The following is an 18,746-nucleotide window of genomic DNA, read 5'->3' as shown; positions in this document are numbered from 1 at the left end:
TAAATACAGATATTTAAAAATAATTAGTAAATAAATATATATATGGGGCCCCGCAAAATTCTACACCGGGCCCTGAAAACCATCGGACGGCCACTGAATAATTATAAATAAAAAAACTGCTTAATAGTATTGTAAATTTATCAAAATAAAAATTATATATTTTAAATACTTTTTACTTACAAAAAATTAGTTTAAACATTTTTATAACTTTTTTTTTTCAAAGACGAAAATAATAATCCTAAAAACAATTTAACTAAATATTATATTCTAAGTATAAAATTAGAATAAATATTAAAATAATTGTTTTGTTTCTACAAAATATAAATAGCATAATATCATTTTACTCATACGTACATATACATGCACTAAATGACGTAAATTCCGTTATTAAGTACTCTAAAAAGAAATATAATTTATTTAAATTTCACCTTCATATGGCCCGATGGCCTTTGCCAGGATCTACCTACATAATACATACAATACACACTACGCACATGTAATATACTTATATATGTATATATTGTATATGTTATATATATATATATTTATAATAATATAATAAGTTATCATGAAAAACGAGCTTATTCGTTAGATTTAAATTATAAATCATAACAACAACATTGTGTTACTTCCCCTCCAACTCGGAAATTACTCTACAATACGCTTTTATTTGAGACAGTTGGCTCTGATTGACCTCGTACATACATACAGGTTTTTAACATTTGAGCCGAGACAAAATTGAATTACAAAACACGTCTTCTTTTATATTGTATAGAATCCAGTACATTTTAAGGTTTTTACTATTGAAAATCAAGCTATTAATATTCAGCTTGTTGATTAAGCGTTAATGCTTAAAAAATATGTATTCAATTTTTTATAATACAATAGAATAATCAAAAAAACATTTTTTTTTTTTTTTTTTTAAATATTAAATAGGTGTATATTTATTCAAATATTATATTTAGATTTCAATAAAACGAAATATTATTATAATAGGTAATTACTAATTAATAGTAATGTATATACTATATTGCATTTAATATATTGAAATAAAAAACAGAAAGAGATTATATTTCTATTGATTTATCAAATTAATAAATTAATTATTAATTCAATTAGTAAATTTGTGTACATTTTTTATATTTACTCGATTCAAATATTTAAAATTATCAAGAAAAACTACGCAAAAATATAGAACATTATACTTATTACGGCTTAATATTTTCTCAGATGTCTTACTTTTATATTACTATAAATTTTTATGAAACATTATCAAGTTATGACAAAATTATATTGAAAACATATCAATATATCATTAATAAGTAATTAATTATTACTTTCAATAAAAACTTTTGGTAATAACTATGGCAGTTTTGTAAAAAAAATCTGATGTTTTTAATTCCAACACTTCAATATCTAACTTAAGACTAGTCTAATTTTTCTTGTTTTTAATATCTTAGATTGAAGTGAGATATTTATACTCAAAATTACTTTATTTGGTAAACAAAACTAACACAAGTATTCCTGAACATTTTCACCATGACTCGTAAATCATAACCCAAGTCTTAAAAATTTTAATTATTTTATACTAATTTTTTAGTTATTTTATGCTTTTATTTAATGTTTAATCTAATTTTATTTCAAACCTTAATTTATTAATATGATGTGTAGTGCGTACAAGTATGTTTTGTATAACTAAATCATTAACATCAATATTAACTAATATATTAAAAAGATTAATTTGCTTAAATATTTTATTTATTCTGTGATATTACATATAAAATAAATGCACTATTATTATTATTATTATTATTACTGTTACTATACATTAGTCAACAATAATAAAATACAATAACTAATTGCACTACTACATAAAAAATAAAACTCATATTTAAAGCTACGTATCATTTTTACATCTGTATAATAAATCATAATTTATAATATAGCTGTAATCGTTGAGTTATAATAATTAAAACCAAAGTTAAGTTATTAGAAAAAATATATAATTTTGTTATACAAAAACTATTATTTTCTCTGTACAAAAATATCAAATAAAAGAATAAAAAAAAAAAATTATAATACAGTCTATAGTATTAGTAGTATTACCTATGAGTCATAGGCTATGACCTATGTTATTTATGTTATTGTCAATTGTATATCAATATTTGTAGGAATTTGAACGAAGATGAAAGAATAACAATACTATACTCGTTATTACAGTACATAGGTATATTATAATTTAGCATTAATCATTTACTATACGTTGTAATCATGTATAATAATATTTAAAATTAATGCACTTATGGACGGTTCATAAATAATGGGTTCATAATAAATTAAACCAATTATGAATTTGTTCATTTTAGATGATTCCCTATTAATAATCAGTAGAATGCATTAAGTATTAAGGTTATTTTAAACAACAACACAGATATTTGATCAAATAATAATAGACATTTTATGACCTCGACAGCAGCAGGGTGACGTTAAAAAAAAATTTGCGCATTAGACCGTGCGTGAGAAAATTATTCAACAATTAAAATATTATATAAACCAAAGAATGATCGTCAACTCATCGCGACGGGCGGTCGACGGGTAAATCGCTTATAATAATATAATAGACGACGTATAAATGTGTAATCCACGTCCTATATATTTGAACGAAGACACACGCATCCTCTGGGTGCGTACATGTGTATTTAGCAAACAATATAAAACGGTTCACAACAGTCTGCATAAGGAAAACAATAATTACGGATTTTCGGACGTGGTCGGTGAAACAATCACTTCTGATATTTATTATATTATAATACAATTTATATTTATATTATACTCGACATGGTCACTGAAGTGTGCGTACATACATATATATATATATATATATATATATGTATATTTTTTTTTAAAGAGTTAGTTCCGACGTATGGTGAAAATATATACAACCGGACATTGAACATAATAATGCCTAATAATAATATTATTATATTATATATTGGTGAAGGTTAAATTCTATTGTACTTTCCCTACAAATGTCAATGTGAATAAATAAGTAGGTACCTAGGTGGATATATTACTATAATAAAATCTTATATATTATTTATAAATTAACACATGTTAGTTATATACATAAACTCAACAGATCTGTATAAAAGTTTCAGAGATTGTTCTAATTAAGGAATTAGAAAAGCTTTGAGAGTAGTTTGAACTACGTTTGAAAATATACCAAGTTCTTTATTCAATTACCGACAGGCTATGGTTTATTTCAGTAAACTTAGTTCACAAAATGAATAACACCAACGCTGATTTTGCTGTGAATTAAGATAAATACTTACACCAAACTTGAGATATATCCTATATAATGCCGTTTATATTTGTTTATCTTAAATAGCAAAATCAATTTATACAGCTAAAATATGTAATACTGTAATAGGTAGGTATACATATATTGTATGCTGCATATTTTATTATAGATTGCATACAACAAAATTATCAATAAATTAATTTTAAAAAAAAATACTTTAACATTTAATCGAAATACATTGCATAATTTAATACGGGTGTGGGTACAAAGTTCATCTTTTTTAATAAACATTTGATACAACAAAACAAAAATATATAATAACATAAATACTTTGCAGATAGCATGCTTCTTGTTAGTAATATAAATACATTGATATATAGTCAATATAATATAGTATTATAATAAATCGTTTTGAATAAGGTTAGCAAAATAAATATTTTTCATTCGTATTACAGTAAAGATAATGAAACTTAATTTAATGAACAAATTATTAAGACAAAATGTTGGTACCAAAATTTATTTTACAAAAATTTATCTTTGAACTTGTTAGTTTAGTTAATTAATCAAAGTCAAATTTATAAATAAATTTAGTTATAACTTAACTATAATTATAACATACTATTACATTAATATATTTACGGGAAGAAGGAGATATCATAAATGTTCCCCAATTTAAATTACCCTTTTTTTTCAACTATATGTTATATTTACAAATTACTAATAAGACGTTATAACATTATAAAATTATAAATTATTTTATTAATTTATTAGGTTAAGTTAATAGTATTTATTAATACTAAATGGGTTGACCTTAATGAAATAAATTAGGTTATTAAAGAATTTTTACTTAAAAAAAGTAAGATTGTTTTCTGTATTTTGAAAAAAATACAAAATTTTAATTTATCTGATAAAGCAAATTTGAACATCAAAAATTAATTTTCTATATCCTATTATCTTCAATATCTTGAAAATCCAAAATATAACTTACGGTCTTGTATAAAGATATAGATTCACATACCTCTTATACATCATAACATAAGAAAAAAATATCATATGTTGTGTGTAAACAAATAATGTGTTTATTCTTTCGGTCAATAAAATATATAATATGAAAAACATGAAATAGAAAAATCGAGTACTCTTACTTCTGGACGTGCCTTGTATATGTATTATTGTATATACTATTTATACTATTTACTTGCACATGTAGATGATACATCTGAATGGTTTAAAATGTGTGTACAAAAATAGGAAAATATTGAAAAGCATTTGAACAAACTGATTATTAAATGTAATAAGTTTATTTGTTTTAGACGTCTTGAAAGAGTTGAAAGTTGATTACAGTTTTAAACGACTACATTTTGCTATACTCTACGTAATTGTATTTTATTATAACCAAAAGGATATTATAATAGGTCTATGTATTACGCGTGTTTTTGTGGTTTGGTGAAAACTATCACCGAAAACAAAACGCATACCTGCTACAAGCTTTCAATATCATTCCGTATTCAAAATAATACACATAACTGATAAATCGCAAATAAATTTACAATATATCATAACCACAACTGTGCACATGATCATTATTATTATTTCTACTATATAAACTACAGTAATAGAGCCAATAAACAACGGGTGACAACACGTAAAGATAATAAATATTCATCATGTGAGCTCGTGTAATATACCTTAATATTATATATATTAATGCTAATAATAATTCTTATACAGCGGGTAACACGATGATAAATCACAATAATTTTTTTTTTTACGTTAGATTACCTATAGTCTAAATTTATAATAATTACACATTATATCAATTTATGATGATGGGATCGAGATTATTATTACAAATGTTAAGCGGTTCCATGGCACATTTTGGTGTGGCGCCAATATCGTAGTATAGTCTAAATTTAAACATACCAGAAAGTTGCAGAAATCGTATCATTATAATCTATAATACCATTATTAATATACAATAATACACACAACCCAGTATTTCGGTCCGAAAAACGCGTCATTTTAATAAAATAAGTCATTAATTTTATTAAATAACAAACATAATTTATACTACTGCAGTAATGCAGTATACCCATGCGGTTACTGCAGTAGCTTGATTTTTTTAAGGAGGAATTTCAATATCATAATAAAATAGAGGCCTTTCCATAGTAGTCCTCTAACTAATATCAAATGTAAATTAGAATCATTTGATAATATACTTTGTAGACATCTGAATCATGTAGGCATATAAATATATAATACATTTTATGCATAAATACTACTGGATGAGGTATTTAAACATCCAAAACACCCCTCTAGTTACGCCATTGATAGCACGTACATCATACATGAATGTCACATGCATATAATTGTATTTATATTTTAATTGCTATATGTGTATAAATATAGTAGGTAGTGTCACACTCGCCACGGTCAGCCACCGCGGAAGAGAAAGTGTTAAATTTCAATTTCTACGACGTTTATAATTACGCCTGTATATTATTATGCAAAATTACCCTGTGATAACGGCATAGCTGTGGTGTTTAATAAACCGTTTCCTTGGTACCGATACGCAGCGATTATAAAAACATAATTTTATTGTTATTTGTACTGCTATTTAACAAATCAAACAATTTTTTAATTGACTGTAAATTGAACCCTACACAAAAATTTATTACTCAAAAAAAATTTAAAAATTAAACCCGAGTTATTAACAATAATAATAGTTAATAAAATAATACAAATTGAATAGCATTATAAGATAAAATATAATACATATATAAAATTATTATTATCATCAACAATTTTATAATTTATAACAAATTTTTAAAATTTCTTAGTGGATATACAAAACAATTTTTTAGTATCAAATAATAATAATATTCCAATATTAAATTAACAAACAATATTCTTATTAGGAACGTTAAATACATTATATCGATATCAAATATTTTTAAATCTAAATATTAAACTAAATTATGCCCAAATAAAAATTACCCTATAACTATAATGTAGGTAGTAACTTTAAAATAATTTAATTAAAAACATTTATGTACGATCTTTAAATGATTGCGATGTATTGACTGCATGTCTGTATGCTATTAAAAAATTCTAAATATTAATATTGTTTTATTTTGTAGCTGTACAAGTATCAACACTAGAAAGTTGAAATGATACTATTAAAATATTCATGATAAAAATGATAGAAGAGTGTAAATTTAGAAAATATACCTAAAAATATTTTTAAAATGTCAAATAGTAAACTTAATTTTACGTTGCAAACGAACAACCCAAATATATTTTTTATTTGTGAAAATGTTTTGATATTATTTAATTAATATGTATTGTTTCATATTTAATAAAAAATATATTATACATATATTATGTATGTGGTGAATATATATATATATAGATAAATAATAGTATAGTATTACACATTATGCTGTTTCTTTCACAATAATCCGAGCACATAAAAGTAATGAATACACATTTATTATGACCTTAACCAAATATTTTCATTGCATTTTAAACATTTTCTATGATAGTACTAAATAAATGTAAACAAAATTGAAGGCTAAAACATTACTAAAAAAACTAAGCTTCACAAATTTTCGTTATAGTCTTTAAATAAAGAGTATGATATATATATATAATTTATTATTATTCACTACAAGGTGATATATCGCTTTAAGCTGATATAGTTATGAACCACACTGCAATATAATAATAATGTTCACGCTGTCTATCATTTTTAGTAAACTCTAATAATATGATGTAAAATATATTCTACATAAAAATTGCAAAAAATATATTTTTTTACAAATGTTTTATGTTTAGTTAAAGTTAATTCGTTGAATATTAATAATATTGAAACTATTGTACAATAGTTATAGATTAACAACATTTAATTTTCAATTATTAACAATAAATTGTAATAACTTTCAATAATAATTTAAGTTTTAATTAATAAGTTAGTCACCACGTTCAAAATCTAAATGAGCATTATTAACCTATTTTATAATATTATAAATTAAATAATAAATAAAAAAAATAATAATTTGAAAAATAAAATGTCAATTTAAATTAAATTGTAATATAACTAAACTGGCATTTTCTTTTCGTATTGAAATTGCCGAACGACATTTTTTTCTATAAGGTATATTTTTTTTTGAATGACATATTTCTTGAGCACCTAATATTGTTCTTAAAAAACGATTTTAGTTAATAAAAATTATTATTTATTAAAATTACACCCAGAGAAGTTAATTTTATTTATTTATTTGGAAGATAGTGGGTCTCAATGAACAAGTTCGTTGAGAAATCTATGAATTTATAAAGTATAATAAAATATACAATTATATACCTACGTGAAGAATTTTTAAAATTATAAAGAAAGTACTTGTAAGTATATACATAAAAAAATTGTAAAATTAAATATTATAAAATATAATATTATACTAAACTTGCAATACTAAAAATATAAAAGTAACAAAAAATTTACATAGCTAAATTCAGGAAATATTATATTCGAGAAAAATTCCGGTAACCGTTGTTAAGATACAATTATTACTATCGATAATCTAAGTCATTTAATTAAACATTTTACTCCATAAATACTATTCAGGCTGTAAAATAATTATCATTCAACAAAAAATTCATTAAAAATAACCATAGATGCTTAATTTAAAATAATTATCATCGTCACGATGAAATCAAAAATCGCTATCCATTATTTCTAAAGGTTATATTAAATTTTGCCTGATAAATTATAGTAATATTTGATCAATTATTAAAACTAAGAAATTAGAATTTGTTAAAACAAATATTAAAAAGTTTTTAAATAGGAAAGTAAAAATGTCAAAAGAAATTAATAGTTTTGATTGTTTTGAACACATGGCTATAATATTTAGTAATAATTTTAATTCTACACTTATAATAAACTAGCTGAATAACCTGACTTCGCCCGTATGTAGTTTTTAACCCTTTTAACCCCTGTAGAGATTGAATTTTGAAAAATCCTTTCTTAGGCGTCTACATCATGAAATAAAACTACTGTTCAAATTTCATACTAGTTGCTTCAAGGGTTCCGGTTAGGCGATGATGAACCACTCAGGACAAGTCATTGTATATATAATATATAGATAGATACAAATATAACTATACTCTATCCGTTTTATTTAATCAAAACAAAATAAAATTTAAAAAAAAAATAGCTAAAATATTATCATTTAGTAGTTTAGTCATAATGTCAGTGATATGTGAAAATTCAAAATACATACCATCATTACCGCTTATATATATATATAATATTTCTATTTTAAAACTAAGAATATACGAGTATTCCTTGAATTAATATGTTATAATTATGTTTTATAATTGATCCACTTATTATGTATAATAATAGTAGATAAAAAACGCACCTATTAATTATTTAATTTAGATTTCTAAAGGTTAAGTTGTTGTACATTGTTATTATTATTTTATTTTATTTCAATGTTAACAATGAAAATGATCTATTTTCATTAATTATGATAATATAATAAACTATTACTCATAATTTATAATTAAAAGTAATATAATAAACAATAATACAATAGTAAAATAATTTAAATATTAAATGTTATATAGATACTATAATAATTACATTACTTACTGTCATAAAAAACACTACAATTATACAAGCTACTGAATATTTTAGAGATTTTATTTTAAATACAAGTATAAATAATTAGTTTTTTAACTAATATATTTAAATATCTAAAAATTCACTACAAGTAGATAAATAATAATATATTTATATTTATATTTTAAAATGTCATGATTAAGTCATCAGTCACTGCTCATTTTTTGTTATCTTCATATCTAGTCAATTCTTTCTACTTGACTATCTATAGTACCTACTACATTTATTGATGACTTTGCCGATAAAACCATATAAGCTAATAGTAACGACCTCGACACTTATTACTTAAATTTCTCATCTATTTTAAAAAATTAAACAAGAAGTAGGACATGAAAATAAATGAATCCTAAACCATATAATATGATACACAACACAAACCCGACCTTTGCTTTTAATTAAAAAAACAACTTAACAACTAAACTATTAATACATGAACTTTTTAAAAAATAAATTTGGAACACAGTAACCAATTATTAGGTTTTACGAAAATTTCAAAACATTAATTATGTATATTCAACGTCATCAATCTAAAACTCTTTAAACTATATCCTAAGCTCTTTTTTACGTATAATTTGTTTTCATATGAATAATAATCAAAATAATCTTGTAATCTTTCTAGTCGTAATACATAATTAAAGCGTATTACAAACAAATTAAATAAAATATTCAAAATCACATACAAACTATCAAATTAAAGGACTTATAACCCCAAATATAATACTAGATAAATTCTAAAAAAAAAAAAAATACTAAAAAGCGATATTGTGTTAACTTGCCTACTTAATATTAATACATAATATAATACTAATAATACTACCCATTTTTAAACATTAAATAATACCGTAATAATATGTAATTATTAAATAGTTATATTACTCATTTCAAAGCTCCAACAATAAAAAAAAACTCTTTATTCTGAGAATTATATGTTTTTCCAAAAGCATTTGGTAGCTAACTATAAAATATATATTATAAGACTCATGTCTTTGATTGTAAACTTTTTTTTATATTGAAGGATAATACGTATAAATGTAGAATTCTTTTTAATATTTCAAAATTTTAGAAAAAATAATTACCCACAATAAATGAGTTATTAAAACTTTATTTAACTTATTTTAAGATAATACAATATGACTTTATGAGATAATGCAGCTTCTCATGCAATGTTTTATTAGTTGTAATAGACTAACGTGAGATAATTTTTTAAGTAGTAATAGCTAGTAGGTACTTAATTAATATATTCATACTTTAATTTACGAAAACATATTTTCCACACATAAAAATCAGTATAATTTTACACTTGCTGAATGGTAGGTTTTAAGTGTACATTGTCATTAAGTAGGTCACAATATCGAATGTGTTCAACTTCAATTCATTAATAAATCATAATCTACGAAATAAGTAATGACAATTTTGAGCGAAGGAGGTTTACAAATAGATGGCAAACAGATGTTATTTTTAAAGTTAGTCTATGTTTCATTATATTTTATTAACTCGATAATTAATAATAATATTTAACAAGTATATAATATAATATATAAGTCAATATTGACGGTCTAAATGGCTAAAAGTTAATATTTTGAAAATGTAATGGTAAAAAATTTATATTTTAATTTCTATCAATTGTATCATTATAATATTCATTTATAATTTTTTTTATATCGTTTTTAATTTTCCCATTGGCAAAAAATTACTTAGATTTTCAAAATACTACAACAAACATAGATGAGAAGCACTCAGCGTGAAAAAAATAATAAATCATCAATTACACAGCATTTAGCACTATAAGATATAAGAAAACAATCCAGTACAACAATGGCAAAAATCCATCCAAGTCCTTGGCATATTGTTAATTGCTTCGTCAATTGCGTGTTAGAGACGATCGTCAGATGACAGTAAGTGAAAGCACATACAAAATATAAATAAATACATATGGGTGTGTCATTTTACCAATTGACTAAAAGAACTTAATTTTCCCACAAACAGAACCGAAAATGAACAAATCAAGGTTTCTCAGTATTCAACAGCTCTCTGTTTGTAAATTATAGTATTTTATCATATAATATTAACTACAGACCTATGGTTTTATGAGTTCATTTTATTAATTTTCAGATGAACCTATATTTATTATATTTTATAAATTTTAAACACATAATACGATAATCATATAAACTCAAAATGGAGAATAATATATACGTCACATCAATGTCCATAAAATCGTAATATCATTACAATGATATTATGTTGTGTTAAATAGAATCATAGATGTATAATGTACAAATATCTAGTTTTGATATACCAATAAATTGTATACATAGATTGAAAAAGGATAAGGGTTGATTGATATAAGTGATGAATATTACAGTGCTTATTTAACTTAATATATATCGAGATATACACTGTATTATACATAAGCCTAGTAATTAACATTTCATAAATTAACTCGTTTAATAAATAATTAACTACCTTATATACATGCACATTAATTTATAAAAAATTAGTCTACAGATCAAAAATGCATTGTTAGGATTTACTTTTAATTACATAAAACATAATAACATGACAAATTAAGATACATAATGTATTCATCGAATCTTTCAGTTAAACGTTCTCTTTATGAATAAACTATAATTTAAAGAGCATATATAACATTTAATATTAACCATACATATGTTCAGTATTTGGAAATTTGGAATAAATCCAATTATGACTTATAAGTAGATATATAACAATTTTTAAATAATTATTGTTCAAGAACTTAATAAACTATTTTAATAATCTTAATAAAATATTTTTTTAATCTTATATTTTTAACAATAAAAACTCAGTATTAGTTTCATTAAAGTTTTGAAACAAAATATTTTTTTTTTTTTTTTGAGAGAGAGTTTCAATGAAAATAAATCAATCAAGTGGGTAACCGCTCTGCTATACGTTAGGTGTAAATGTAACTTTTCATAGAGTAAGTCACTATATAAGTTTATAAATTGTATTAAATATGAATTCAATGATAAATTATTGTTAACGAAGAGTGAAGATGGTTTAACTTCTTAGAAACCAAGATTACTACCAAATAATCGTATAATAATAATACTATTATAAATGTTTCTATTTTTTTTTATTTTTACTCAATTATTTTAAAAAGTACTTAAAGATATTTTTGAACCACAAAAAAAAAAGAAGCTAAATCCAATTTACTAACAGAAACTACTCTTGCAGTTGATGCTCTGAGCATTTTTTCTAATAAAAAAAATATGTCTTTAGAGTTTAGACACAAATATAATAAACGCATCAATGTTAAATCAACACTTTCTTTGGTCAGACCGCTATATCAACTATGTTCAGAATCTAAAATCGAAATTCGGAAAAAATTAAATTAGTTATAAACTATATAATATAGAAAAGTATTGACGGATGAGTAAATGGTGGAGTGGGCTATCGCGGAATACTAATGCACCACACAAAATGTTGATCTACTACTGTACTCATTAAAATTTTAAATTATACGTTTAACAAATTAACTCGTTTGAAATTTCATTTTTATGATTAGAAATTCTCAAGAAAAAATTTTTTTTTAGAATATGATAATTACAATGCATGTTGTCGTTTAAAAAAATTAAAAATTATAACTTTTATAAAGATAAAAATATAATTTCAATTAAAATTATGTACTTTATATAAAAATTCAAATTATATGTAAAAGCGAATATTTTTAAATATTTTCTTATATTTAAGAATTCTTAAGTTTACTTAAGAATCACCGTATATTAATAATAATGATAAAATACATAACACAATGTATGTTACGTCTTATAAGAACTACTCATAATAATAATAAATAAACCGATATCTACCCTAAATAACAATTTAAACTATATAAAATACCAATGTTTCGTAATATAAAATAATTAAAATGTCTTAGTTTTTGTAAGAAACATATGTTTTATACTTTTATTGTTTATAGAAAGTAAAACACTGACCGTAAAAAATAGGGAGAATAGTAAATTTCCTCATATGTCATAAAAATCGGACTATAAGTTCTAGTAGTTCTAGATTCTAAGAGTGTTTTTATTAGAAACTAAAAGAACATATTATTCATATTATTTTGTTATATTTTTCAACTAAGATTATAATATCATATTCTAAATCTCAATAATTGAATCACAGACTACAATTTATTGTTTAAAGAAAAAACGTAGATATACAATTTATTATTGTTTACATTTCAAGTCTATTAAAAATATAAATTAACTGTGATAACAAATAGCTAATGAAATTTAAAATAAATTACAAAAAAAAATATAGTATGATAATATTTATTCAATAATAAACTATAAAATAAATGTAAGTATCAATAAAAAAATACAATTTTATTTTTGAAAAATCGAATATTTTAATGATTTTGAATTTATTTTTGAAAGTATAAATGTCATCTTTTTGTTGCTTTAATTTTTTCCATATTTATTCAAAGACATACATGATAATAATATTCGTGGTATAAATCATATATTTTGTACAACAAATTTGCATAATATGTTTTCTTGTAAATATCAAGATTGCCCGTATATATCTCTTCGCTTATACACGCGTAATAACATATCAAATCTACGTACCGGATTATTTTTACTACAGATCATGAAGAATAAAGATCTTTGTTTTATTTTTATTCTTCATGCTACAGACAACATTTATAGAAGTTTTTTTAATTATATTAAAATAAGTTATATGAATTTGAAATTTTAAAATTTTGAAAATTAATCAAATACTTATAGCTTATTTAAAAAAAATATATAAACATAAAAAAATCTGTTTGATATTTTTCTAAATATTAGCTATGAAAATAAATTACAGTATCAATTCAATGAATCATGTGGGTATGACGACTGCCCATCGTCTTGACTACTGAATATTAGGTACATTTCTCTTCATTTTCATATTATGTATTAACCTTTACAAGTTTATTTACTTTTTATAATTGTATTTTTAATACATTTAAAATAATAATACAATTATTTTCAATGATTCAACATACATTTTTGTAAAATATTTTATACACCTATCAAATAAATTCAGAAATAAAAGAAAATTAAATTAAAACTTTAGTTATATAATGACCTTGAAAGAATTATTTTTAACAACAGAAATAGCAATTTGGATAATTTTAAATGTCATGGATAATAATACATTTATAATATATATTATGCAATTATAACCTCAAATTGATTAATCATTAAAAATTAAAATACATTAATAAAAAATTTAGTCATAAGGCCAAAAAAAAATGTATCTGATTATCAAAAAAAAAAGTTAGACAATATTTAATAGTATGACTAACATGGTTACAGACGTTACGGTGACAAAAATATTTATTTTGCAACTTTTGTTTTTTAATGAACTCACGTCTGCTGATGCCATTACACTATGATAACAATTAGTAATTAAACTGCTCATTATAATATACCTAATGCAACCTTTTTCATACACAAAATAACTATCTTATTATTAAATTATCTAAAACTTAACTACATTGTATGCATTGTATATATACATATATAGGTATATAAATATAAATATATAATATTACAGTCAACAAAGCTATAATGTTTAAAATGCATTTTAACAAAATTTTTATTTACACTTACTCAATAAATTAATACTACACAAATAATCAAATATCAATATTTCAAAATCAGAGATAAAAATTATTATTTTAAATTTTAAGTAAATACGTTTTATAAATCTATTTGTTCCCATAATAATTACTCATCTAAAACTAGGAATTCAATATCTATAATACTAAAATAAACTACTTAAGATAAAAAAATTAATTAATTTCTTATTTTAATAAATTTTACTATTTATAGATGGTACTAATAAAATATAACGTATGTATATAAATATAAAATCTATTATTGTATAACATTATTTACAACAATTGACAATTGTTTAAAAGAATAATATTAATTTAAGTACCTAATCTTTATTTATCACGAGTACTGCAGTAAATGAAAGATAATACATTTTATTATACTATATAATTTTTTGTATTCTAATACCTTATTTATAAAACTATAGCCTATATATTGATTGTTTGATTTAAGATGCACATACATATGCAATATAAATATATAATTATTGACGTATAAAATTATGTGTGTAATGTTTGTATTACGTCTACTGTAAACCATGACAATGAGTCATCATACACAGGGTGCATACTAAATGTAAAATGACCCATAGACCACCCTTATATTAAACTGAAACTCTACATGACTACATATTAAGGCAGCATTCTATTTAGTCTGCTGTAAAAAAAAAAAATAAAGCATAAATAATAAGAAATGTATAAAATGATATGGATGTAGGTCTACATGTAATAAATGAAATTTTTTTTAAGTAATGTATTAAGGTATACTATGATTTTTTAATATTGATAATAAATAATAATAATAAACAATAACATATTAATCAATGTTAAGATAATGACAAATTTTGAAATTATTTTAAGCATTCTATATTCTGGTAACATTGCGATAAGTTATAAGTTTTTAGCTATTATAATTATATTTTCGGTAAACCGATAATAATTACGGCTATCAGATATTTAAAAATATTACGGTATATCGTGATTTGGTAATTACTGTAATAACACGTCTGTCCTCAATTTAAAGTTTACCGGTCCATATTATATTCGGAAAATTAATTTTTGGTGTAGTGCTTTAACCACATGCGGGCATAAATGGTCCTTAGAACTAGCTACTTAGTAAGCTATATACTAGACCACGATTGTAGAAAGATTAAGAACTACTAATATAAAACAACCTTTAGAACTAAAAAATGTTTGATCCAATGTTTTTTGTAAAAACTTCTTTCCCCCGCGGTATTAAAAAATATTAATTTTTCTAAATAGGAAAGATCGAAAATACCGTATAACTAGTAATACCATATTTCAAATATGTATTCAGGTGAAAAGCAATGTTAGTAGAACGATATCTATTATTGATTCCTCAATACTCGAATAACATAATAGGTATTAAGTAAAAACAATTTAACGTAGGTAGGTATAGTGCATTGATAAACATGGCATAACAATGTTCACTTTTTCGAACATCTGCTAAGGTGTATATCTTTAATACTTAATAGTTGGTAATATTATAATATATGTATTATTATTGTGTTAGCTCTGAAACTCTGAACTTTAGTCATTGAAATATTATTTTGGTAAGAATCGAAATCGTCAGCTGTGGCTCAAATGCAACAATTCCTATAGAACATAATATGACAATAATTGATAAGTTATCAACGGTTTATCTACACCTGAAATGTATATATAGACAGCTTTGTGGCGTGTCACGATTATCGACCGTCGCGAGTATAATGTATAAACAGACTATATTTTGCAGTTTGCACGCGCTTCGAAAAATCATCGCACATTTATAACTTACATAAACCATATTATAGCTACAACTCGACAATTACACTACATGTGTTATTTACCGAAATATATTACATTAAAAGAAGCCGTTGTTGACGTGCAACAATAATAATATTATAACATCAATAATCGATCTCACTTACCGGAGTGTCATACTCGTCTTGCTGATAAATGTCCTCGTTGGAGGATCGTTGGTGCGAAAACGACTGTTTCCTACCCGATTTCCTGTCCGACGACTTTGGCGAACTCATAGCCAGTCGCACATAACAACCAATCGCTGTCGTTGTCGTATATTAATATGTAAATGCTCTGTGTACGCGAACAACCAATTCTCGTCGACGCCGGAACGTGTTGATATCAACGCTGTGTAACGAACAGTTGTCGTTGATATATTTGTAAGTAAAATATCGAATGATTTAAAAAAGCTGATAAAAAAAAACGCAACCGTATCCAATAGAATAAAATATGTAAATAGTTCAAGTAAATAAAAATATTATGAGGCAACCCCACAAGTAAAAAAAAAAATAAACGGTAAGTATAGGATTAAAACGTTATAAAAATGATTATTATTGCAGTCTTCTAATGAGAATAATAAACGGTTGCGAACTCGATGAGGTCGCACTCGCCGACACAAACGTCAATACAGCACGACGACGACTGACTGCCCACGGTCGCACGAGCGACGGTTGCGGCGCGTGCGTATGATCAGCTGTTCGAGACGGCCGCGGCGTTGGTCTCCCTGACTCCCACCGCTTATGGCAGTGGTGACGACATCGGTAGCTTCTCGGCGGTGCGACGTCGCCCATCGATTTAATTGATATTTATAATAATAATAACTTGGTATGAAAATAAAAACCGCATCCGACACGAGCGCCACAACTTTACAACTCGTTTCACGAAACCGGAAACGATTGGTATTGGTATAATATGATACGATACATGCATATCACTCGTCGAGCTCATATTATATTATATTTATGTACACGGTCGATTTAAGTGCGTAACAACTAACAATGACTATAAATATGGCGAATTGATATAATATGTACAAACCGCAATAAATGCTGAACGATTGGGTAATGGGTGTTGAGATGTACCTACTACTTGTACGTCATGTAGATCTTTTTTGATCGTCAATTATAATAAACCATGCTCAAAAGACAAAAACTAAGGTTTGTAAAGTGTAAATATTTAAAACTTACAATATAGATTAAAATACTTAAAATCGCAAAAAGTTAATATGAACAATAGTTCTTTACAATTTTGGTATAAACATAATCCACAACTATATGCATAAGTATTTAGCAATAAACGCCGATTATTCGTCTTTATAACCGATTACGTGTAGGTAGAAGGTCTACATCATAAATAAGAAACAAAAAATAATATTCTTTTAACTCTTTATCGAGCATCCTATCGTGTGAAATACGTTATACGTCACTGCAATGCAATGACTGCTATAGTACTATGACCACAAACATAATGCAGTTTAAATATCTTAGACCCATAAACTATTATAGTATTTATATAATAATATAAATATATTATTATGGATAGTACCAATGTGAACTCAAATTTGCATGAAAAAAACGTCCTGATGTACAATAACAAATGCCCATGATACATCTATTATTTTTACTTGGCTAATAAGCTACACACTACATTGCTATATTTTATTGTAATAATTCTTATAGGTATTATGCTATTACTAGAATGCATAACCGTAGTAGCACAATACATCTCTAGAAGGATTATGGCTGGAAGTATTGATCACTGAGGCTACCAGTTAGCTAAATCAATAATATTTCCATATTTGATTACAAATTTCATTGTTATAATATTTTGATTTATTATGAAAAAACTGTCATAAGTCATAACATAGTTAACATACGGTTCAATACGTTAATAGTAATAAAGTAAAATTATTAATGACACGGTGCAAAAAAAATATAAAAATACGAGTAAGTATTAAGTATAAAGTAACCTTTATTATAAATTTATATTTTACCTTCTATCTGGAATCAGCATTAATGTGTTTACAAATTATATAAATAGTGTACAGTCGATCATGCATTCATAAATAAAGTTGAGGGTGTCTGTTTTATATTGTCAACGATCTTCGACTTTTTTACGTAATGGAAGGTGACAACGGTAAAAACGTTCTATCGTAAACTCAAAAAAAATGTCTCACTTCATTCGTCATAATATTTGTATCTATTATCTAACCTTATTAGGTAGGTATTCAAATTGAGTACATACAATTATATAATTTGTGCATAACAGAAGTCATTTGAATCCTAATAAAAAAAAATTATGAAAATTGAAGGTTC

The 18,746-nt window shown here is 23.9% G+C and overlaps 1 protein-coding gene across 2 annotated transcripts in view; it reads right to left on the bottom strand.

Annotated features, from left to right (window-relative positions):
• The window catches only part of LOC112595411 (lateral signaling target protein 2 homolog), a 33,078-nt gene extending 16,196 nt beyond the window's left edge, over positions 1–16,882 (bottom strand). The window contains exon 1 of one of the 2 annotated variants that reach the window (XM_025340608.1): positions 16,560–16,882. In XM_025340608.1, the coding sequence (XP_025196393.1) occupies positions 16,560–16,667 (108 nt within the window). In that variant the 5' untranslated portion in view covers positions 16,668–16,882. The remainder of the gene's footprint in view (positions 1–16,559) is intronic. The other variant, XM_025340607.1, reaches the window with a different exon arrangement.
• Positions 16,883–18,746: the final 1,864 nt, after the last annotated feature.

The sequence above is a fragment of the Melanaphis sacchari genome, unplaced genomic scaffold, assembly GCF_002803265.2.
Source record: "Melanaphis sacchari strain LSU unplaced genomic scaffold, SCAv2.0 Contig27_pilon_pilon, whole genome shotgun sequence".
In the NCBI taxonomy this organism is placed as follows: domain Eukaryota; kingdom Metazoa; phylum Arthropoda; class Insecta; order Hemiptera; family Aphididae; genus Melanaphis; species Melanaphis sacchari.
This window is presented reverse-complemented; position numbering and strand designations above follow the sequence as displayed.